Below are 26,256 nucleotides of genomic sequence, written 5' to 3'. Positions count from 1 at the left end.
CTCTAATTCATAACCTTAAACTTGATCTTGCTACATCCATACTGCGTTTTATTGGAGATAGAAGAAAAGAGAATATGAACATTGTGTATTATGCTAGATTCTGTCAGCTTATATTCTCTTATTGTTTTCCTGATGTGCCTATTCCTGAGACTGGAAATGAACTGCCCTTTAAGATCACTAAACGTGCCTTTACTGATCTAATTAAGAAAGATAGCAAGAAATCAAATGTATCTGTATTTGCTATTCCTGTAACAGTACAGGATAAGTTAAGGGTTGCTATGCCAGATAAATATATATGCAGCATTATTCTCTGATGAGAACATACCACAGCCTCCACCATCTACTGCTCAACAAGAAACTGTCTCAACCTCTGGTCCTTCCCAAAAAGGGCCAGTTGTAAAATCTCACCATATCCTATCCTCTAGTCCTTCCCAAAAAGGGCCAGTTGAAACAACTTCACCTACAAGGGTTCTCAGATCTTCAAAGTCTCCAACCAAACCTTCTCCTCCTCCCAGAAAAAGAAGATTCCTGCAGAAGATATCAGACTCTGACTCTGATGAAGCACCTCCACCTCCTCCACCAGCAAAGAAACAGAGAAAGAAAATCAAGCCAACCACCATCACTGACCTGACTGTTGAGCCACCTCAGTCAGAGGATCCCACACAAGCCTTGATCCCATTCTCTGATCAACCCTCAGGTGCAGAGCCAGTTATGATTGAACCCCTTTCTGCAATTCCACTTGACACAATGGCAGCTGACACACAAATGTCAGAATCATTCTTTGAGCACAATGATCAACCAACAGTGACAAAATCTGATGAAGGGTTGAAGTTGAATCAGGAATCTATGATTCAACATGAAGATATAATTGCAACTGATACTAAAGTGTCAGAAAAATCTTCTGATGTCCCAGGTCAATCAGAAGATGCACAGATAGAGATGGTCTTGCAGATGATTCAAGACTCTCTGCTTCAACCTGAAGAAATTGATGCAGCTCCTGCTCAGGAGATTACTACAGCTGCAAATTCTGATGCAGCTACTGAAGCTCTGGCATCACATACACTGAGTATTTTTGCTGATGAAAATGAAGATGATGATGCAACAGAAGTTACATCTCTTCCTGTACAGATCTCTGATCTTCACCTGTTTATCTCTGATCAAGTCAGAGATTCTATACAAGTCAAGGATGATTCTCCAATTACAGCACTATCACCAGTCAGAGAATCCCCTCCTATCATAGCTCCTACAGTTCCAAGCCCTCCACTTCCATCCTCTGAGCCTGCCAGAAGAAGAGTCTGCAACTTAACTTATTGTCAAAGGATGTGCAGAGCTACACCTCCTTCTATTGAAGACAGACTTACTTCCATTGAGGCCACTCAAACTTCAATGCAGCATACTCTGGCTGATTTGAGCACTTCTGTGGCTCAGCTGGTTCAAGTTCTCACCTCTGCTGATGTCAAAAAGGGGGAGAAAATATCCAAAGACAAATGCAAACTTGATCAGCAAATGAAAAAGAAAAGGCCAGATGGTGATGAAGAAGGAAAAGGGGAGATGGATGACAAACAGCCAAAGCTGCTGCAAATCAAAAAAAAAGAAAGGAGTAATAAGGAAGCATCAAAATCTGATAGACCCAGAGAGTCTCAAAAACACAAGTCTATGGAACTGACTGTTATGTCTCAAGCTCAGAGCATAAGTAAAGCAGTCAGAGATTCAAATGTTATATCTAAAGAAATAGCTCTTGTGAACTCTGAGGTTGAAAAGAAGAAAGAGGATCTGATTCCTGGAGCTGATAAGTTGATTGAAGCTGGAGACCCTGAGTCTCAGAAGTTCTGTCAAACTCTGAAGTTCAGAGGCAGAGAAACCACTCTTTTCTACAAATCTCCTTCCTTGCAAGCAATTGATGAAGCTATGGCAAGGAAAATATTTGAAAAGGAAAATCCAGGAGTAGATATAGAAGCCATCAGACTTGAGGAAGAAAGACTGGCTACTGAGAAGAAGAAGATCAGCAAGACAAAGTCTGATGAGCAAAAATAGATTACTGATCCCTCACAAAAACAGAAGATTCCAAAGCAAAAGGGAATAGTAATTAGTGAGGTGAACTACACTGACATCAACAGACCAAGAACCAGGTCTCAAACTCAATCTGAGTCTGATTCAATAGACAAAGGGAAGAAACCTGTTGATGGAATTCCTTCAGTTCCTCCTGTGATAAAGAAATCAGTGATCAAGATAGCATCAGAAAATCCTTCTCAGAGGATGATCAAGCTAAGCAAGAATGTGAACATAATTGCTGATGTAACTGATCAAGTAGAAGAAAAGGAAGCTGGTTTAACCAGAAGAAGAAAGGGTGATGATAGATTAATCTCTGACATGACTTTAACCTCTGACAATGCTCAAGTTAAAGCTTCAGTAACAGAAGATAAGATTGAAGATGCTAAAGCCTCCTGGCTGAAGATAAACTCTGAAAAGACTGAAGATCAGAAGAAAAAGAGTCTCTTTGGAAGCCTTGGTACAAGTCTGTACAAGGAAAGTCCAATGCTCACCAGAATCAGGACTCATGGAACCAGAGGAAAGGAAGCTTATGACACAACTGGTCTAGGTCACAGGAAGGAGAAAATTCAAACAGATTCAGCAACCATTTTCAGAGATCCTTATCCTCTGACTGAGAAAGTGGGAGATGCTGTTACTCAGAAGGACCTAGATAAAGTTGAGTCAGTACAGATCCTCATGGATACTCATGATGGTACAGGGGATAAAGAGAAGATTGCTCTATTTCTGGAATCTGGTAGAGTCTACAGAATCTCAGAAGCTGATTTGTTGCTGAAATCTCTGAGAGAGCTGGAACATTTTCACTATATGCTGGAGATCAAGAATGAAGCTACTCAGAGATGGTCTGATCTGATGAAAAGGACTATAAATGAAAAGAGAAGATTTTATGGAGTAAAGTCTGATGAGGAATACATTCCAAAGATAGTTCAAGATGATGGTTCTGAAATTTGTATGGAAAAGAATAGCTTTGTAATGGAGACTATTGCAAACACCAGAATCTTGGGTTACAACAATGATGCAGACAGACCAAGGGTGATTCAGCTTGGAGAAGCAATGCAGAGAAGCAAGGTAAATGCCTTGAGAGCAGCTATCTATCAGACTGGGGATGAAACTGAAGAACTCAGAAATGTCAAATCCCAGATGATCCAGACCTTAAAGCTGAAAGAAGAAAATCTGATCAACCAGTTTATCAGAGAAAGCTATGGATATAGGTTGATTTGATAGATAGTTCTGCTGGTTCTGTAAGTTGTAATTAATTTTGTAAATTAATTATTTTATGCATTTGTCCTTGATAGTTTTTGACATCATCAGTACATATATATATAACTTGTTCATTCTGTCTAATGCACAAGTTGGGGGAGATTGTTACATATTTGATGATGTCACAGGTATCTAACTTGTTTAGTGTGCGGAAGCAAATATCAGAGTTTAGCTGAAATCAGAGTTTAACGACTGACAGCTGGATCAGAGTTTATCGATGATCAGAGTTTGCAGGCGGCTGATTTTCAGGAGCAGATCTGACTAAATAAGGAAGATAAAGATCAAGGGAGATTGTGCAAATCAGGACAGCAGAAGGATAGCTACTGATTAGATTATTTTAGGAAGCAGATAATTATAAATCAATCAGTAGATATCATGTAACTGTGTATATAAACACAGATTAGGGTTTACTCTATAAAAGTTAGAACATCGAGAATATCATTCTTGTAACCCAGCAGCTCTTAGTGATAAGTTATAAATCACTAAGAGAGTTTTTGTAACCTACTAAGTTTTGTGAATAAGAGTTTACTTTGTTGAATCTCTTGTTTGAATATTTTGTTATTGATTGTATTCACTATATTAATTAATATAGTGAGTTAATTCGGCCTAACACTTTCAATCTAGATCTTGACGAGTATTAATCATTGGAAGACATCTGATTAACTTAATATTTTAATTAGGGATTTTATTAAAACGACCATGATCCTGTCATAAAGAGATCCTCAATTTTTCCTTGAATTAAATATTTCAAATCAATACTCTTTGATTGGTTGAAAACCCGACCTGAGGTGTTGGCACAACGGCTATACTTAAAAACCCCAAATCCGACGGAATCTTCCTCTCATTGAATATCGAAAATCCATAATTAATTCCGTGTTTCATAAACACGAGAATCTCATGATCGTTGTATTCCTTTTTAAAATCTTGAGTCGTTACAGATTTTATCTTGTTTAAACAAGCATGGCATGGGTGTCGTATCGAATACATACATCTTAATCTAATTAAGCATGCATCTCTATAACTACGCATACATATCATCATCTCATGCATCATATATGTAAAGTGCAGTATGTAAACGTGCATGGTTATGGCCTTCAACCTATATGATTCTTTCAAGCTAATGAAAGAATCTAGGTCAATCTATGGTGAAGATGTATAACTATTACAAGTCTTCATGCTCCTTGATTGCCCCTCCTTGTGGATCATCCTTCAATCTTCAAGTACATTACAATGAATAATTGAATACAACCTATTCTAATGTACTTACATGAGAAAACTCGAGTTACATTCGAGATTAAAATTACAAGAATAAATAGCACGACATGCAAGTCGTATTTATACAACCAAAAACACAAAACATTAAACTAGGGGTCCTTAAGGCCATAACCAGCACCATGCTCAAGCAAACAAACAAGAAAACATAATCATACAAAGCGGGGGTCCGGGGGCGGGGATCCAGGGGCGGCAGCCCCAGGCTAGGGTCGAGCTCGGAAATTTTTGATTCCTGAATACAAGTGCTATACAAAAATCATCAATTTCGGAACAACAGATCATATCTGTTACCTTCTGCCACTACTGCATCATATGCAGTTTCAGAAGCATGTATCATATACATGCTGATCATTCCCCAGTGACCAGATCATGTCCATACACCATCTTGTTGAACAGTTTATATCATTATATAAACAACACATCATATGCAGAACATACAAATCGCATACTAATCAGTCATGGCAAATCATAAACATGCTAGTATCATCATATCACTATATTTAACATAACAGAATCATATATGATCAATATAGCATGTTATAATAAACATATCTCAAAACCATATCAAGGCAGATTCATAAAACATGCATACATGCATCGAATACTGTAAACACGTAACCAAATCAGCCCCTTATAGACGTAGCTCTGATACCACTGTTGGTTTCGGGGCAACAAACGCAGCGGATAATCGACGTAAAATCAAAATTTTCCGAAACCCTAACCCGAGGATCCATCTATAAAGTATGGCTGATCATGGAGATACGAAATAATACCTTGTTGAAGCTTTACGTTATCGAAAGATGGAGGTCCGGAACAAGCAATCACCACACAGCCCTCGGTCTAAGGATCGCGTCTCTAAGCAGTCCACACGAACGTCTGATCGCCAAAGATCACCGGAGCCGGTACTAGCCGAATGCAGCCTCTCTCTCTCTCTCTCTCTAGCCTCTCTCTTGATGTAGAGCTACTAGGGTTTTAATAAAATGAATTTTATCACACTTAACCCTAAAACAATACATCATTATGTATTTATAGGGAAGAGAGATAGATGGGCCAAACCCTAATCGGATTTGGGCTTCTCCAAACCTAATCCGATTTTGGTTTTAATATTTAACTCGAAATTCTAATTACTTAATTAAGACCGGCTCAATTAAACAATTTATTTCGAACTTAATCATTTAATTTAAATTCAGAATTTAAATTAAAACTCCTTTAAACGTTCTAAGTGTGTGACCCTTTAGGTTATTATTACGTTGGCAATAATTTTAATATCCAATAATAAAATTATAAACAATGAGCGGCATCTAGTAATACATCATTGCTACCTAAGTAATAATAATAATTGGTGATTCAATTAAACCTTTTGTGAATAATGTACAATGTAATATAATCCCTTTAACCTTATATTATAGATCAGACTCAAGGCATGTATTGTGTCATCCTCTTCATCGTCTAATCCGAATTTCCTTGATCAATGAGTAGACTATTAAACAAATCAATATTTGAGCACGGCCATGCATTTTATAGTCTCACTCAATCAAGAGGCCAATAATATCACTCCTAAAATAGGAGGGTTAAATCCTTTCTAGATCATTCATATTTCTCATACGATTCATAATATACCCAATGTACATTTCATCATCACCCGGTCAAAGGTAACTTTTAGTGCAACCAAAGTATATTAATTCTCATATAGAAATATAATGATATCAAGTCAGAGGATCATTACATCATTATCACAGTGAGAATTTCTAATGACACTTATTAACATGTAAAATCTCACGGTGGGTCATTCCAGTGCCATGTGTCGATACATGCACTTATGTTTTTGACTTTAGCATCACTATACCTATGATCAATGAGATGTGATCATCAGTCAACAAACATACTAGTCTTCATGCATCATTATTGTCCCTTAACAATAATACTCGACTAGGGACATTTAGGAATATTGATATTATTCTCATAATCTCATTTCTAAGTCACGTACTTAGAGATATAGAATTACATATAATATTCCAAGGACATTTATTATGCTTTCAATTTATTACGCAGTAAATAAAGACATAATAAATATTTATTCAATAATCAATAAAACATAATCCATAAATGTCTACAATAAAACACAATAGTATTGTCTCTAGGACACCAATACTAACATTTCAACTCTAATTCAATTAACATCATATAATTCTTTATTAAATATTAATTATTATTACTATCCAAAAACTTTTATATTGATAATGATTTTATAATGTAATGATTATCTCGCCAATAAAATTACATTGTTAACAATATTATTTATTTCAAAATTTTAAAACTCAAACAATTTAATTTATAAAAAAACTCTGAAAAAATACTATACTATTTCATAATTCAAATGAATAAGGAGAACATGTTATAAAATTTAATTTAACGCTGCCGTACTCTTCACAATATTATTATAAATATGAAAAGGTGGTGGCAGCACTTTCATGACAAAGGCAAACTCCAACGAAAATAAAATTTAAACTTAAAAAATATGAGTATGTTAATGTAACAAGTTTTGTATCTCGATAATAATAATTTAAATAAATATCAAAAATATTAAATTTTCAATAAATAATAAACTTAAAAAATTTATATAATCCCGTGGTTGCACTGGTTATAAACTAATTATATTGAAAAAAATTTCACTTCCGGAAACTTCATTTTTTCAATTCAGTGGAATCGGATCTTTTTTCTTACTTGTGATGGCTAATTTATGTATTACTCTCAATTATTGTGTTTTTTGTTTATCCCAAAGATAACTGCCAGAGGATGCCAATTTTCAAATTACGACGAAGCCAATTAATTTTCAATTATTTTTTTCATCTTCTAGAGAGATGCATTACCGAATATATATGGTGCAACCTGTGTGAGAATAAAATATACAACAAGCTTCTTACCTATAGGATACAAAAAAGGAGCTTTTCTTGCCAAACCATCCCCAAACAAATGGCTCTCCACGGTCTTTTTTCCCCGTTTCTTGTCACTGCACCTTCTCGCATGGCTATTCCTTCCAGTAATGCTCCTAAACTTTGTGCTAGCAAACCAGTTCAATGCATAACAACTCCTGTCACAACGACTGACCATGATCAAGGTTCAGCCTCTCGAAGAAATGCTAACTATGTGCCAAGTTTCTGGGACTACAACGTCGTCAAGTCACTGTCCAGTAATTATGATGTACGTACTAACACTTTCACATCTCAACTAATAAACCTAACTAGAAAAAATGCTTTGATTAGACGTTGATTAAATTTGACGTATATTTGTGTGGGCTAGATCTTCTATATTTATGATGTGCATGTTAAATTGTGGTATCTTTTGCAGGAAAAGAAATATGAAATGCAGGTAGAAGAGTTGAAGGAGGATGTTAAACGCCTGATTCATGCAGAAACCGACGTACCATTGGCCAAGCTTGAGTTGCTCGACTCTGTTCATAGGCTAGGGTTGAACTATCAATTCCAGAAAGATATAAAGCAAGCAATTGATCGTATCTGTGAGGCTGATTCACAGTTGGGTAATGACCTTCATTCCACAGCTCTACTCTTTAGGATTCTTCGCGAACATGGATATACCGTGTCACAAGGTTTGTCATGCTTTACTTTGAAAATCGTATACATATCAATAATAGACTATTAATTAGTTCATAAGTTGATCAGGGCTTGGCAATGATTCATTTTAATCTCCATTACTTGAATATATTATATAATATGGGTCATGTTCCTCTTCAAACCATTAACCTAAGAACCCATGGAACCTTCTAGTATTAATAAGAGGTTTCTGCAGAGAAGAATTGCACATGCAAAAAGTTTCGTGTTTATGTTATTATATTTTTAAATATTTTTGAACACACACAACGATGCAAAAAATATGTATTTAGATTTAGATTATGAAAATCTATTTAAAATTTAGGATTTTGCAGCGGAACCTTAGTGGTTCTATGGTTCTAATTTAAGGATCGGATCTCTCTTGAGCACGACCCTATATAAATATACGTTTCTTTTGGTGGACAGATGTGTTCCAAAAGTTTACAGATGAGACAGGTAAGTTCAAGGCAAATCTGGGTGAGGATGTCAAGGGGTTGTGCAGCTTGTATGAGGCATCTTTCTATGGATTCCAAGGGGAGGACATCATGGATCAGGCCAAGGCCTTTGCATCAGAACACCTCAAGAATTTATTGCAAGGGAATTTATCACCTATCATGGCAAGAAAAGTGCATCATGCCTTAGATATGCCTTTGCACTGGAAATTACCAAGGGTGGAGGCTGTATGGTACATCCATACTTATGAGCAAGAACAAAACAAGATTCCGAATTTGCTAAAATTAGCCAAGCTGGACTACAATATCGTCCAATCAGTTCATCAGAAAGAAGTCAGCAAACTGGCTAGGTACTTTAAATTTATCTTCTCTATATATTTTTTTATGGAATTAATATCTCATGCGATGAAGTACATATATACTGATCTGATATGCACTTAATAACAATGTACAGTTGGTGGGTGGACATTGGTTTGGGTAATCTACCCTTCGCGAGGGACAGATTAGTAGAACATTATTTCTGGGCCAATGGAATTGTTTCAGGTCCAGAGTATAGTGCTTTCCGAGACATGGCAACCAAGGTAATTTGCCTGATAACCACCGTCGACGACGTCTATGATGTATATGGCTCGTTGGAAGAACTAAAGCTCTTTACAGATTATGTTGACAGGTTTGCGTTTATAGACCGACATGGAAATATTCTCATCCACTACTATATAACCTATTCACATAGATAAACAGTGTAACATACTTGTGATCTATATATATTTCCATGCCTTTCTTCATTAACCAAATATGTCCTCAGATGGGATATTACTGAAATCGACAAGCTCCCGATGCACATCAAGACTGTTCTTCTTGCCATGTTTAATACCGTAAACGAAATAGGATACTGGACGATGAGAGAGCGAGATTTTAACATTATACCATATTTAAGAAAACAAGTAAGGGATCTGTCTACTTTACTTTTATGTACTAAACTTCTATGTCCATATTTTTAACGGGTTAAAATGTTAAGTAGGTGACTGAATGTGTCCAAAAAATTCAAGTAGGTTACTCCTTGCAAATTTGAAATGATCCAAAACTGAAAAATGTTAACATATAGGGTAGAGCTCGTTTTGGGCTTCAATATGGTTACTAAAACTTGCTACTTGGCTCATGAAATGATGATAAATCTGAATTTAGTTATCCTAATTTTTGAGGTTTCGAAGAATCAAAGTCAGATTTTATGATGATTCCATGAGCCAAATAGAAAATTTTAGTAACCATATTGAATTCCAAAACGAGTTCTACCCTCCTAAGTTACCATTTTTCGATTATGGGTGATTTCAATTTTTGACTTTAACGGAATAATTATCAGTTTGAGTCAAATTTGCAATTAGTGACCTACTTTAGTTTTTTGGACGCAGTTACTTACCTACTTGATATTTAACCCTATTTTTAACTTAAGATGCTTAATATAACCCAATACAATCAAAAAGGCTCAGTATATAACCTATTCTATGTTTTAACAAACTATTGCAGTGGGCAAATCTTTGCAAAGCTTATCTTCGAGAAGCCACCTGGTATCACTCAGGATACAAGCCCACCGTGGAGGAATATATGGAAAATGCCTCAGTTTCGATTGGGGGTCTGCTCATGTTGTTTTGTGCTTACTTCCTAACCGCCGACAAGATAACTGTGGAGGCATTGGATTTCATAGACAAGGTTCCAAGCATCATGTGGTGCCCTTCTGTACTTATTCGGCTTACGAATGATTTGGGAACATCATCTGTAAGTAATTAAAGCTGAAGTTACAGAATCGTGTGTATATTTATAACAATCTGTTTTTAACTGTATTTTCATTCACTAATTGGTACAGCACGAGTTGGCACGAGGTGATATATTAAAGGCGGTCCAGTGCTACATGAATGATACTGGTTCAAGTGAAGAAGTGTCCAGAAAGCATGTTGATGATCTGGTGCATGAGACCTGGAAGATTCTGAATAAAGATTTGCTTGGAAGCTATCCTTTTAGCGAACCGTTTCTCAGTGCGAATCCAAATATTGCACGAACGTCTCAGACTTTTTATCAGTACGGAGATGGACATGGAATACCTCAGCATTGGACGAAGGACCACTTAAAATCATTATTGGTTGAACCCTTCACTCTTAATGAGTGATGGAAATAAGTGTCTGGCTGATCTTAATCGAATTGGATGTCATATTATATGACATCTTCTTCTTATTTGGATAGGCCCTATTTGGTTGCTCTGTTGTCATGTTGAATAAAGATTATCTGCACCGGCGTAGCCATAGACCGGAAGCCCTTGGCTCAAGGCTACGCCCATCGTTATCATCATAATCTGTACGCACCATATATATGGTTAAGGTTATTATTCTGATTTTGTTTTCATTTCACCTATACATGATATCTGCATAGAGTCATTGTGTTCATAGTTTATATTGCTGTATTGATATTTAATTATTACATAAATTTATGAAACTAAAAAAATTAATATTGTATTTCAATGATAAAAAGGTCCATTTCAGAGGCAGAATGAATCCAAAATTTCACATTTGGTACTCAACTTCAAGCTGCATCACCACAAAAAAAAAAATCAAAAGAAAATCTGTCAACCGACATGCATATTTCCTAGAAGAGTAGTGGTAGGTGCACAAAATTGTGCATAAAAAATTTGTACATAATGATGTGGTAATTGATGGGGTGGGTTTTAATTGGGGTTGTTGATGTAGATACAGAGGGTCATTCCAATATTTAAAGGGCACCGCATGTCATTATGTACAAAAGTTTGTACACAATTATGTGCACCAATCATATTTCTTCCTAGCTAGAATTAGCGAATTTATAAACATTGAAATAATTCGAAGAAACCCTAAACTGGATTGCTAAGTTTCCAAACCGCCAAGTAAAATAACCAAACAATCGCCAAATTATTTGGATACAACAACTAAAGAAAAGTTTGCATGTTAACAACATCAGATCTAAGGTATTTGAGATAAAAATGTTACTAAAATTCATATTACATCTTTAAAGGGGTATCCCACACCTATAGAAGGAGCTCGTCCGATCATCCTATTCAATTCGCTACCTTCCTCGAATTTTCCTCGTCAATACAGGATGATTATCCTTGTACTCAAGGTTGCTATAACTTATCCTGACGCCCTTAATCCGATCAAGGTAGAGCTTATACCATGCCTTCACATTGAACACCAAACACTCGCTCGAACAATTTCGGATTTTAGGCTAAAGATAGTATTGGCCGCATCCTCCCTCTCTTTTCAAAGTTGACTCATCTAGGCTGAGCTTTTTTTTTCAATATCTTTTGAGCCTAGAGTGCAATAGTTGCAAATTCTAGACCTCTCACTCGGTCTCTTCAAACCATAATTTTTACAAATTACCGTTTTTTTTGCTCAAGATCCTCTCCAACTGATTAAGCTTTCCAATGATATGAGAATGTATCTTATTTATGTTAATTTAGATAATCTTAGTTTGATAGAACTAATAATTATGGAAGGATTTCTATTCGAGATATAGTAAAGAATAATAATTATCATATATATATATATATATATATATATATGTTTTGAAATAAACTAGGATTAATTAGAATAATATTCATGGTGCATATATAAATATAGTTATTTGTAGGGATTTTATGTATTTCAAAAGTTATGGAGTTGTTTAAGAAATACACAAGAGAAATTTTTCATGAACAATTTAAGATGTTTGTGTTGAAGAGTATTGAATGGGGGGAGTGACAACATTCTTGTAATACGTTCATATTTACTAAAATTATGGGTTTACCCTCCCTTGATGGATTTTTACATTAATTCTTTGTATTCTTTACGTTCATGCATGTTATTATATTTGATTAATGTCAATCTATATTAGATGTGATCCTAACAAATATTAAGATCTTGAGTTTGAGGAGTATATTTGGTGTTAAATAGGAGGCAATCACGAAGTAGACTATTTGCGCGTTGTTATTTGGTCTTTATTATGGATTTATCAATGGCTTGTTGTAGGCTCTAAGATCGTCAGGGTTGATGCACTTAAGTATTTATTAATGGCTTGTTGTAGGCTCTAAGATCGTTAGGGTTGATGCACTTAAGAATCTTTTAATTCAACCAGAATTTGATGATCTCCGAAAAACGAAATCAAAAGACATGAGTGATCCAAATTGAGAAAAAATCTAAAAGAGAATGGTGAATCCAATCAGGGTGGCACTTAAAAATGATGTGAGATATAACATATTGAAGCAATTGATACTGAAAGAGACAGGGGACAAGGTATTCTCCATGATCACATTAGTTTTTTTTATAAGCTGGTATATTATATCACTAATGTTTACCAGCAAAACAATGCTTGCTTTATCTTCTATCATATAATCAGTGAAAGATCAGCTTAGAGCCCGTGAATTGTAAAGACTAAAGAGTAATCACCCAGCCACACATCTTATGTTGGTAGCATAAGTCAATATCAGACCAAAGAGCATGATCTCATAATGCTCAGTATTCCATTCAATGTTGTTGATTACTTGATTCTATCTCTTCTTCCTGCCCATTAATCAGATAACATATAATATTGACAGAACGTCGATCAGCGCTTATGTTCAAAGTTATTAAGGCTAATATATTCAAAGTTAGAAAACGATGATTGCATGGAAGGCAACTAAAACCTAGGGGTGAACATAAACCCGTTTAACCCGCTAACCCAACCCAAACCGACCCTTTTTTAGGCCGATTAACCCGACCCGTTCAAAACCGAAAAATAAATGGGTTAATTTTTAAAAAACCCGATTAAGTTGGGTTGGGTCAGGGTTTTACAAATTTTAACCCTGAACTAACCCAACCCAACCCGATTATATATATATATATATATATATATATATATATATATATATACACATATATATAATATTTACATACCTATTTTACATTTTTTACTTTATCTCAATCAATCTTTAACCTAAATTTGATTTACCTAGGGTGTGTCTATACATTTACAACAGCAATATGAATAATTTTAAGTATCTTGATAACTATAAAATGTAAATGATGACTTTTGGAATTTGAACATGATTAATGATTTGTTAATGAACTGATATACACATTATAAATAAGAGTTTATAACTGAGTGTGTATACAACAATTTCCTATTATTTCACCATTGTTTAAATGTTTCACCAATGTAATAGGCTTCCCTCTTCGATCAAAAACTTACGCATCGACTTACGCATCGACTGATATTGGTGAATGATTCATAGAAACTGAGTAACTATAAATATGTATGCCGGCTGTTACTAGCTACCGGTGTGCGAGTGGGTTTTTTTTTTCCTGTCACGATGAATGAATAAATTTTTATTTATTATAATTTTCGCAAGTTTAACCCAAACCAATCCGACCCAACCCGAATTAATTGGGTTGGGTAGGGTTGGGTTAGATAAACTTTTTTCAGTTAACGGGTTAAGTTTTTATTAACCCGAACTAATTGGGTTGGGTCGTTTATTTCCAAAAACCCGCCCAACCCAACCCATGTTCACCCCTACTAAAACCTAGGGTAAGGGGAATTTTTTTTTTTTTGTTCACAAGCAAATTAGTGAAAATAAGTTTAATATTTATAGACCAAATAGTAAGAGTGTATACATATCACCCCATCTTGGCGTTGGTTAATTAGTTTCACGGGGGCGGCAACATGAAAGACAGCTTAATTTTTAACCCCTGAATTGCATCATCATAGCCACCTTCCTTAATTAGCTAACTCGGCTTTCCACAAGCTCAAATGTGTACTTGCGTTAGCAAGCTCCAAGATATGCTTCACTTTCTTTTGATTGCCTGTCCACCACTTTGATTGTGTAAGTAATTATACTGTTTAACATACAATTCTTGTATAAAAATATTTAAAACAGTTAACAAGTAAACGTTTGGCTTTAAAACAAGTTCCAAAACACTGTGTGAGTAACTTCGTAATAGCAGATATGCACGGTCGATTATATGTACTCGGAGAGCAACTCTGATCATTAAAAGTCTTTAGCTAAAAAGTGAGTTGAAATATATAAAAAAAAAAAAAGAAAAGAAGAAGAATCAATGTCTTGAATAAATGAGAACTTCTTAAAATGAGAACGGTGAGAACTTCTTTAATTTATCATATTTTGGCTAATCTAAACATCAAACTAGTGGGAACCTAATATAAAAAATGTATATAAAACTAGTCTCTTCCTAGCTAGTCAAAAAAAAGTCCACTGCCACGTCATCAGTGATTTTTTTTTAAATTTTTTTATTTTGTTTTTTTGGCTAGCTAGGTAGAGACCTTAATGATATACATTTTTTGTGAAGGTGCCTCTGGCGGGACTCTTCAAATAAATGAGATTTTAATAAATTAAAAAAGTTCTCACAGTTCTCATTTCAAAAAAGTTCTCATTTGAGCAAGTGGCTGACAATTACGTAACTACACTTTCTGCTAACAATGGCTGTTTAACATACTGTGTCCTTGCTGTATTACGGTACAGGCGGAGTTCATTAATTTACGGGTCGTTTGAAGGGACATGTTGTTATTCTGTTTATCTCAATTTTAATAAATGTATAAATTCCAGGAATTTAAATCTCTATATCTTATTAAAATATTATTATAATGGGTAAATATTAATAAATTTTAATATCATTCAGAAAAATATAATTATGATATATGAATTATTTGTCTAATATCATCAGTAATGTCTCTATATATGGAGCAATCAATTAAAGAAATTAACGCCATATATAGCAGCAGTTAGGCCAAAAATTTGTAAGCTGACAATAATGTACGTTTATCCTCAATAAATCTGCATACAACTCGTATTGTCAATTCTTGACATCCATGCACCAGCCTATCCCCAACTTCAGCTGGCAGGACATGCACGCACGTTTTTTTAGTTAAACATGCATGTCAAAAATGAGAAAATTTTAAATGCCATTTTTATGAAGTCTTGGTCTAAAGTAACCAAAAATCCAAAATCACTTAAACTCAAACAACACAAAGTACAATTTGTACAACTTATCAGAGAAAATCAAAATATTTTATACATGAATGATCAGAAATGGAATATGTTTGGTGTAACAGTACAGTGGGTCAGTGATGCACCCCACCAGTTTCACTCAATTTTCTAATAATATTATTTATAATCTATGTGATTACCGACTTTGAATAACAATATTATTCTTTTAGAGTACAATTCGTATGTAATCTAGGTAATCAATTTATAATAAAGATTTGTTTAATCATATTCTCTTTTAATTCTCTTATATATCTTTATAATTTACACATATAGTCCATATTTGAATCATATATTTAGTGTTTAGTGAAGTAACTAATTTGGCTCACATTAATAGTATATCAGATATATACTTGAAAATGGACATATAAGGATATCTTATAGTAAAAAATGTTATCAACCAGTACTTAATACAAATATTCACAGTAATATTCTTTCTGGAATATAGGTTTAGTCCAAATACATGAACTAAACTGGCATGAATCATGATAAAAAAATGTTGACAAGTAATTATATTGTTCATAATACAAAAAAGATTATTAATCTACATATTAACATATTGATTTTAGAAGGAAGTGGTGCATATGATTTGTCCGCCATCTCTTCAGTTATTTTGAGTCTTTGACTCAAACTATAACAAGGCATCTTCGGTAGTTAAAATTTTTGGAAGGAAATCAAATGTATCAGGAATAGTAAGTGATTTTGGTAGAAAATGGTATGTTACTTATGATTTGATACTCAATGAGTAAAGTTAGATGAAAAGTGGGTAAAATGGTGGGACCTATCAATATTTAATAATATATTTGAGATAATGGAGGAAAATAGTGGGTGTAATAGTAATTTTTATTGTTAAATATAAGATAATAGGGGAAGATAGTGGGTGTAATGATGAGAAAAATTTACTATTAATAACGTAAAGAAATGAGAGGGACATCTCAAAATAGTAACGGTAAAGAAATGAGAAAGACATGTGGGGAGTAATTAATGTGGTTAATGACGGTTGCCATATCACTTGATAACTCATGTGACATTTTGGTTCCATCGTTGACAAGGCTTCTGCCTTCTCTCATTTCTAGAATAAATTTCACAATGTGGCTATATATGTTTTATATCATTTTGTAAAAGTATAGTTAAATTTTAAATTTTACAATAAAGTTGGACCCTGTCTTGTAAAATTTTGATTGTGTTGAGGATGTTAGTTTTCAATTTCGCGCGGATACATCGTAGATCGTCTATTAACGAGATACTCCTTGCATGCCAAATTAGTTTGTTGACTTTCGGCACGTAATTTAAGACGTATTGACTGTATAGTTTCGAAATTTATTTTTTTAATTTTTTTTTGTAAATGAAAATTTCATATTTAAATTTTTATTTGGAAAAATAAAATTTCAAATATAAGTAATGTAGCTATGCGGTCAATAGATTTTAAAGTGTGTGTCTGAAATCAACGAGTTTATCTAATTTGGGATGGAGGGAGTATAATATTTTAAAATCATATTTTAACTCATATTATATTGCAGTGATTTGACAGGAATGTTGATGAATCATAATAATATATTAATATTTTAATGACAATGGCAATGATAATGTTTGGGTTGTTTGATGTATAGATGGAAAGGATTAGACTTGTCTCTATAATTTTATATGTTAATAAACATACAGGTCTGATCCAACAGAATACAACCCCAAGGAAACCTTTATCTAAATATTGACGACATTGAGCGTGTTTATCCCTTCTAATTTTATATTGAAATATATATATATGTTTGTGTAATGTGATATAAATTAATTTTAAATAAAATCAGAAATAAGTTATAAATTAATTTAAAGTCTGAGATATTTTTTTTCAATAACTTGTTTTTTCAAAACATTGATAAAAGTTATCAATAAGTTATAAATTACATATAAATTATTTTTATTTTTATTATTATATTTTTAATAACCCATAAATCAATAATAAATTAAAATTATCTAATCAAACAATTTATAGTCAGAATTTATTATAATGAATTGTAATTTTAAAATCACTAAAACGGATTTATTATCACCTATCTACACACTAGCTAGCAATGACTTGTATAATCCAATTCGTTTTATCATATTTTGTTTATGGTCACAAAATAGTGTAAAGAATTTGGGTGGATAATATTTCTGAAACTCGAAAATTAACTCTGGTTTGTTGATTTTGGATAACACATTTTCGTCGAGCGTTGCCTAATACTGTTTTTCTGATATGTTGTGAATATATATTACATAATTTCGTTATGATAATAAATTATAATCATTATTGTTCGGTGCAATTAGAACCATACATATTAATTTGTATTTTCTTAATTGTTCATGACACGCCAAAATAAAATATCAACTTATCAAAAATAAATATCATATTGATGATAATTGTTTCGGAAACCCTCCATTTCCCCAACTTTATTTGTACTAAAAAGCAAAACCCACATTTAGCAACAAAAAAGGAAGAAAAAAAGTAAAGTAAGACACACACAATGGGAATTTAAAATTCCCAGCTGGAATATTTAGAGCAACTCCAATGCACCCATTCCTTACCTATATTTAGTCTACATGGACAATATTTGAGGATAGAGAAAAAAAAACACAACTCCAACGCAACTCCCTATCCCTCATTTATTTTAGGTGAGAGAAAGTTCAACCCCTTATTTGAGGGATGAAAAAGCAAACCCTTATATTCTCCATGTCATCACCAGCTCATATATCCTCTTGTTTTTCTGTCATTTATCACTGCAATTTCTCTCTCTATTTCAGTTGCATATGTGAATTTGAAATATAGGGATCAATATAGGGAATACCATTGGAGCAAAACAATTTTTTTGTCCCCTATATTTTAGGTAACCATTATTATATAATATTTTAGGCGTTGAAAATAGGGAATTGCATTGGGCTTGCTCTTATTTCAATGCAAAATGAAACAAGCAAGTCTGGCTGGCTGCACGCTGGTATCACTTGCCCATGCTAGCAATGCCCTGACGATAACCAGCATATTCTTTCGGGCGAAGAAAGAGTTTATTTTTCCTGTGCATGGTTAGACCAGGCAGCAACTCCAAGTCCACGTCCTTTACCCCGTCTGGAAGAGCCCAATCAAAAGCGTAAAGGAGATTAGCAATTGTTGTCTCAGCAACTGCAGCTCCTAATGCGATTCCAGGGCAACCTCTTCGGCCTGCACCGAATGGGATCAACTCAAAATGCTGTCCTTTGTAGTCAATATCCGGCCTTTCTAAAAATCTCTCGGGCTTAAACTCCAGTGGGTTTTCGTAGGCTTCTGGATCTCGTCCCACGGCCCAAGCATTTACGTAGACTAGGGTTTTGGCTTTGATTTCATACTGGTGATCAGCATCGGGTCCTATGATGCAGCTTTCTGTGCTTGTTCGGGGCACTAGAAGCGGAAACGGCGGGTACATTCTCATAGCCTCCTTTATGACTGCCCTTGTGTAGGGAAGGTATTGAAGGTCATCTTCTTCTACTCTTCCCTTGTTCCCAATCACTCTTCTAACTTCTTCTTGGGATTTCTTCATGGCTTCTGGATGGTGTATTAGCGCTGTCATACCCCCGACAATGGTACCCGACGTGGAATCAGTTCCTCCCACGAATAAATTCTGAATATAATTGCACAAAAATGCATAACAAACATGCGTCAATTCCATGTACACACATGCAGATAGAGAGGCCGTTTGAGCAATTTAAAAAAAAAAGTGATTTATTGCTTAAACTAAAGAAGTGGATCATAAGTAAAAAGTAAATAAGTTAATAAAGTGTTTGGAAAAAAAGTAGATACTCTGATAGAAGCTAGCATTCTCAACTTCTTAAAATTGCTTGTATTTATTTACACAGGTCAAAAAAACAGAATTAAAAAGCAGAAGCAGCTTCTGATAAACAAACAGACACATAATATTAATAAAGAGGTGAGATGGTGCAGTTTGGCTTACCATGAGAACTGCTTTGACATTGTCCATGGTCAGAGCTATAGTCGAATCATTGTGATTAAGCTTATGTAACAAGATATCAATGAAGTCCTCGATATCAGACTCAGGTCTATCTGGTTTCAGGTGTTCATCAATGAGCCCTTGGTAAAAAACATCCAAGTCTTTGAAGGTCTGATCGGTCCTCGCTTTAATTCCATTGAGTCGATCAATCCATCCCAGCAGAGGAAAGTAATCTGCAAAATAGAAATTCGAAAGAACTACCTGTGACTCAGTAAAAATCCTCTGGAATTTCTCCTTTCCTATCACATTTTCGTCGCATCTCTTCCCAAAAGCAACCCTAGATATGATCGCAATCGTCAAATTCAACGTCATTTCACTCACATCAACAAGTTTAGAAGGCGAAGCAGCAATATCAGATATTGCGCGAAGCATACTTAAAATTTCATCATTCCTGATTGGACGAAAAGAGAGAGCTCTCTTCGCGGTAAACAGATGAAGAGTAGAGAACTTTCTCATCTCCCTCCAATAGTTGCTATATCGTGTAAAGGCCACGTCCAGGCCATTATACGATAGCGTTTGTTGCCCGAGCATGGTAGGCCTGTCACTGAAGACCAGGTCGTTGGTTTTGTAAATCTCTTTGGCCATTCTTGCCGAAGAGACCACGAGGGTTGGTACCGAGCCCAGGTGCAAGGTCATGAGAGGACCATACTTTTTCGAAAGTTGATACATGGTATCATGGTTAAACTCCTGGAGTATGTTTCCAATGAATGGAAGTCCAGGAGGACCAGGGGGAGAAGGAAGCCCTGATCCATTCTTTTTGTGTTTAAGAAAGCGATGCAATATGGCTAAAGGAATGACTAGAAGAAGAAATGTAACTGCCGTACTCAGCATGTCCATAGACTTTTATTTTCTTGTGTTCTTATTTTGAGTTTGTATTGAATCATGTAGAACTTTCCTTAAATACACATTCATCAGAACTGTTCTCAGTACATCTTTGTAGAAAATTATGTTAATAATGTCCAAATAGTTTAACTATTTCTGCAGAAACGTGTTAAAAGTTTACGTGCCTTTTTTGTATACGATTTCCAAAATATACAAAACAAAGATAGTATACTTAAGAAGAAACCCCATACATTTTAATTTTAATCATATATATATCATGGTCTTGTCTTTTGTCTAATATTTTAATCGGACTTCTCTTTTTTCTAATATTTTAACTAACGTATAGATTTTTGTTACCGAACTCGAGTTCGGACAAAAAAATTTGTTCGATAAAATTATCGAACATTATTCGGTTCGTAAAGATTTTGTTCAAGTTTGGTAAGAATTCGTTCGAGTTCGTCCGAGTTCGGTTCGTTTATAGCTCTAGTAATGATGGTATTTGGTTAGTAATTAACTCCTCCCTTCGTTCAGAAAAATGATTTTGTGACTTTTTCACGGATCTCGTAAATATTATTTTTCAGTTTTTTCATTTTATCCAAAAATATAAATCTTAGATTATTATTTGAAACAAAATAATCTGAAAAATATTAATAGAGTATATTTAGATGTGTGTAAAAGGAAGTGGGTCAATCTTTTTTGAACAAGGGAAATATAATTTTTTTTATGTTCAGTTTTATACTTTGCCTTTACAGATAATGAATCCGTTTGATTGAGTTTAAAATTATGACTTACGACTTAATTTGATTTAATGAAATATATAAACAGAGTTTAAAATTTTTGTTTAAATAATTTTGATTTATTAAAGACTTATAAATTATCTGAAACTAACTTACAATTTTAAGTCTTTTTTTAAAACACCCCAGGTCTACCTCCAGTCGCACTCCTTGACATACCTGTCTATTGATTCATGTAAGAACTATCCTCAAGTACACATTTACTTTTAACTGTTCTTAGCCCATATTTGTAGAAAATTATTTTAATAACGTCCAAATGATTTAACTATTTTGCACAAACGTGTTAAACGAAAATTTTGCTAGTGTTTGATAGTTAGCGAATTGAAACAGAGATTTTGACTCAAAAAGCTAGTTTTTAAAAAATTATTTTGAGGAGTTTTTTGGGTTAGAATTTTTGGCATGTGTCACAAAAAACTAATCAAACATCTATTTGAATCAGTTGGTCAAAATAATATATAATTCAATCCGCTAACCGCTAATTCCCAAACAACGTCTTTGCCATTTTTGGAGAAGATTTTCACTAAAAAAAAAGACAAAACCGACGGGCAACAAAAAAAGTGTCGGGATAAAACCGACCGCAAGAGGAATCGGTCGGTTTTATCTAAAACGACGTCGTTTTGCCTTACTGGCAAGGCATCTAAATATTTTAACCGACCGACAAGGACATGGTCGGTTTTAGTGCTGATGTGTCCTAAATAAATATAACAGACCACCTGTTAGTCGGTTAAGTCTTTGCGTACATTTTATCAATTTTTTAATAATTTGTCAAACAAAAACGATATCGTTTTTATTTCTGAATACAAAACCGACAGGTGACCGGTCGGTTTTAACCATATTATATTTTTTAAAATTGTTGATTTAATTAGAAAATGGATAAAATATACGTCGAAAACAGATTACGACGTCGTTTTATCTGTTGATTTAATTACAGTACATATTTGTTGGATGAGGATAAAGCTTCAAGGTGCATAAATCAAAGAGTTTGATTCTACGAGGGATGATGAACAAGAACATCTATTATTTGGATGATAGTGCAGCAAAGATGAAGACCAAGAAAAAGATAAGATTCTCAGATTCAATTAAAGTTTTAGGGAATTTGAGTTAGGAGAGGTATTGTTGAGGTACGTCCCGAATTACTAAAGAAGTTAAAAATCCTAAATTCAATAAACATTTTATTTATGATCATTGATGTAATCTTAATTATGTAGAAATATTAATTGTGGAAGGTTTCCTTCCGGATCTAAAAAGAAGATAATTATCTTAGATTAGATTTAAAGTAAATTATGATTAAAATATAAGTGATGTCTATAAGTATAGTTATTTGCAGTAATTTTGTTTATTTCAAAAATAAGAGAATTGCTGAGAAATGGAGAAGATAAAATTTTTATGATCAAGTTAGAGAGTTTTTATTTAGCCCAATTAAGACCTCCGATGGATATTAACATCTTGTTCATATTTACAGGTCGGAGGCTACTGGAAGCCACAACAGGCTAATTGTAAGCATACATTCAATAGATAACACACATTCAATAAATAATATAATATGTTTTTCGGACCACAATTACAGTGATCAGTAAGCAATATATTCTTACTTGGTAATACATAGTGTATCTTACAAACGTAAGATCATACGTTTTTGATTGAGCATCTATGGGTCAATTTATTTAGAAAGCTTAGAAGAACCTCTGAAGAACAACACAATTATTACAAATCATATATTTTCTTTGTAAAGCTGAAGCAATCAAATATTTATGAGTCTTCGCTAACTCAATGCTTACGATCATCCCAGCAAGCCCTTTTCTCTGCATGATTCGATGGTTTCAGCGCACAAGTCTCTAGTCTCTTTGTTTTTGTGTGCAAACTCAAAACCAAGATCCATCAGCTTCTTTGACGAGCAGGGTATCATTGTTTGTGCCTCGTTCAATCCCTCAAATCTGCTCAAAATTAGAATGAATTTTCCGTTGTAAATTGCAAGATGAGATAATGAAATGAATGTTAAATAACCTTTTGGAGAAGAAAGATATTTCGTTGTACGTACTGAGTTGGTATATTCCTGTCTGGGTACTTGAGGCTTAGTGAATCCGCAATTTTAAATAGGTTAACAGTATGAGAGGAGCATATGTATCTTCCCTTGGCTAGAGGATTCTCGAAGAGGTAAATATGAGCATTGCAGACGTCATCCACATGGACCGCAGAAAATCCATTCATCATCTTCAGCGAAGCAATGCCTGCTTCATCTTCTGTTTTTACCAGATTTTGCAGGTTAATTGCCAAGAAAATATATGCTAAACTTAATAACGATAAAGTAAATGAGACAATGGATTGGTGACGCGGAAAACCCGTGAAGGTAAAAACCGCGGGTGGGCGTTGCCCAACCAAAAAGTGTTTCACTAGTTTGAAGAAATTGTTACAGTGTGTTGCATGTAATTGCTACGAGTCTAAGTGTCTGCCCTTCTACTCATCTCTCTAGCCCTATTTATACACAAAGATGCTATTTTGAATAACCCATGTTGCCGTTACTCTTCCTAAATTTCCTCCACGTGCCCTGCATATTCTCCCTATTCTGTTGCAACTGCATCTGATACTTATCCCTTGCTATACGTCCGCCTACGACCAAGTCTTCATCCCGCGTTCCTCACGTGCTTCATCCGTCTTTGCCTTCTGCAGCCCTTGTCATGTCTTCCCGTCACGTCGCACTCGTCATGCCACAGTCGTCAGGACACATGCCAATTTTGACGTCATAACATTAGCCCCATGATTTAATTGAATATTACTATATTAAAATAAATCATTATCGTTTGTGCAGTCGAGCCTCGTTCTCCGCGTTAACCGTGCGTCTTTCCATATCCCTAACCTTGTCCCAGAGTCTCACGTTATCCCCCCCTTTTATACTTCTCTCTCCAACTTATCATTTCACTTCCATCGTAATCTAATCTTTTCTTCTCCTGTCTTCTACATCATGACAAAGAAAATCTCCCAAACTTCCAACCCTGTCATGCCTGAGAACCCTGATGAGAACTCCCAGTGGAGCATCACTGGCCTATTGTGTCCTCGTGACAACGTCGAAAGTACTATGACAGAAGAATGGCTTGCTGAGATCAAAGCTTCCCTCCACCGCCCCATCGAGGCGGTCATTCCGGCTTCCTTCGAACGCGCTGACTAGCACCGCGAGAATTGGGTTTGTCTCTACTTTTATCCACTTGACATTCGCATGCCCTTTCCATTCTCAGAACTAGTGAAGGATGTATTGAGCGAGATGCGCGTGGGTCCTGGTCAACTGATGCCATACGCGTGGAGGGCTTTGGCATGTCTTGAGTCTATCGAGGCCAAGCACAAGCTTGGGATCAATGCCGACGTTGTGAAGTCTTGCTATTCCTTGAAGAAATTCTTTGGGTGTCGCTTCAGCTTCTGTAACAGAAATAAGGAGGATCTCTTGATCTACAATATTGAGTCCGTTAATGACAGAGGGTGGAAATCAGAGTATTGGTATGCTGAGAAGTCGTCTCTTGGCGAGGAGTGCTCCTATTTCCAAGATCGCTGGAGTTCTGTAGGTATGTTATCTTTCTCTTTCCCATGCACATTCTTCATTGTCCATATGTGAGTGCACCTTGCTCTGTTTGTTGCATTTAAAGTCTTTCTTGTATTTGTCTTACTCATTGTTGCTCACTTCTTTCTCCTTTTCAATACCTGTTTCAGAGGTAAAGTTTGATGTTGATGAGAAAAACCGTGGTGTTAGAGAGATTGTGAGAAAGCTTCGTGCTTTGCCAGTGGAGGAAAGGCTATGGCCCAACTGCCTTGGTCGCCCCATTCGGAATTCAGGCGTCGTTGATGTGAAGGAGTTTATCAGGAAGTTGAACAGAATGCTACCAGTGCCTGACGCGGTTTCCAACAAGAAGGCGTCGGCAAGGACTGTTGCCAACAGGACTCGCAGTAAGGCTGTCGCCGCTGCTGTGACCAAGGCCTCTTGTACCATTTCATCCGATTCACTTGAAAGCCCCAAGGATGGGAAGGACGTTGAGGCTAGTTCCAGTCGCCTCTTTGTGAAAGGTATGCGATTTTTCCTTCGTCTGCTGTTGATTTTGCTATTAGCCACATGTTGTTTCATCCTGTTTATGGTTACTCTCGAGTGTTATCATCAACTTGCAGAGTTTAAGACACCCGTCCTTCGTCCTCCGGAGGTGTCCAGCAAAGAACTTTTTGCCAAGAGGGCCCGTGAAGCTCTGCCTATTGAAACTGAGTCATCTAAGACTCCCATGCTGGATAGTCCTGAGATCAAAAGAGCTAAGTGTACGGCGTCGGCTTCTGGCACCAAGTCAGAGGCCAATCCTCCTATGATTGCTTTTGGATACAATGCTGGCGCTAAGCCTACTGATTTTGCCCATTTACTTGATGACCTTCTGTTACCACAATACATTGAGGCTTCTAATGGGAAAAGCCCCGAGACGCTGCTTAGTGAGGCTTCAGGTCAAGCTTTTCATGTAAGGCTCTTACTGTCATGTTGGCTTGTTCTCCTTTTTATTATGATGCACTCAATTGTTTCTCACCTCTCGTCTTGTGTTGTTTTATCCTGCAGAATCTTCAAAGCTCACTGATGGCTAGCGAAGCCTTGAAGTATGAGTTAAGGAGATTGAGGGTTGTGGAGAACATGCATGCTGGTTGTGCCCAGAAGCTTCGTGCTGCTCAAGAGTTGGCCATCAGTTACCTCAAGACTAGCAATGAAGTTCAGCAAGAGCTTGATGAATTTGTTGAGAAGGTCAAGAATTTGGAAGCTACAATGCACGATGAGGCCCAAAGGGTGATAACACAGCACACTATGCGCACTCGTGTCGAGGTGATGATGGAGTATTTTCGTGGCGATCATGCTGCTTGGGACATGAATGAGACAGTCAGGATTTATAATGAAGCCTATCCCAACGATGCGTTCCCTCTCCATGTCCCACAGTGCGTAGTTCC

General features: G+C 35.4%; 2 protein-coding genes across 2 annotated transcripts; one reads left to right on the top strand and one right to left on the bottom strand.

Moving 5' to 3' along the window:
* Positions 1 to 7,479: 7,479 nt before the first annotated feature.
* Positions 7,480 to 11,044, top strand: LOC108220105 (beta-bisabolene synthase). The gene is made up of 7 exons (XM_017393778.2): positions 7,480 to 7,782; positions 7,930 to 8,188; positions 8,616 to 8,991; positions 9,096 to 9,311; positions 9,447 to 9,585; positions 10,166 to 10,414; positions 10,503 to 11,044. Exons 1-7 carry the CDS (start codon positions 7,555 to 7,557, stop codon positions 10,800 to 10,802), a joined length of 1,767 nt encoding a protein of 588 aa, XP_017249267.1. The 5' UTR covers positions 7,480 to 7,554; the 3' UTR covers positions 10,803 to 11,044.
* Positions 11,045 to 18,040: 6,996 nt separating this feature from the next.
* LOC108220302 (5-OH-xanthotoxin synthase-like) lies at positions 18,041 to 20,559 on the bottom strand. The gene is made up of 2 exons (XM_064092824.1): positions 19,631 to 20,559; positions 18,041 to 19,300 (listed from the first exon to the last, which is right to left on the bottom strand). The coding sequence occupies exons 1-2, from the start codon at positions 20,522 to 20,524 to the stop codon at positions 18,647 to 18,649; spliced, it is 1,548 nt and encodes a 515-aa protein (XP_063948894.1). The 5' UTR covers positions 20,525 to 20,559; the 3' UTR covers positions 18,041 to 18,646.
* Between the last annotated feature and the right edge of the window lie 5,697 nt (positions 20,560 to 26,256).

The sequence above is a fragment of the Daucus carota genome, chromosome 5 (assembly GCF_001625215.2).
Source record: "Daucus carota subsp. sativus chromosome 5, DH1 v3.0, whole genome shotgun sequence".
In the NCBI taxonomy this organism is placed as follows: domain Eukaryota; kingdom Viridiplantae; phylum Streptophyta; class Magnoliopsida; order Apiales; family Apiaceae; genus Daucus; species Daucus carota.
The sequence above is the reverse complement of the archived record's forward strand: the minus strand, read 5'-3'. Positions and strand labels throughout refer to the sequence as shown.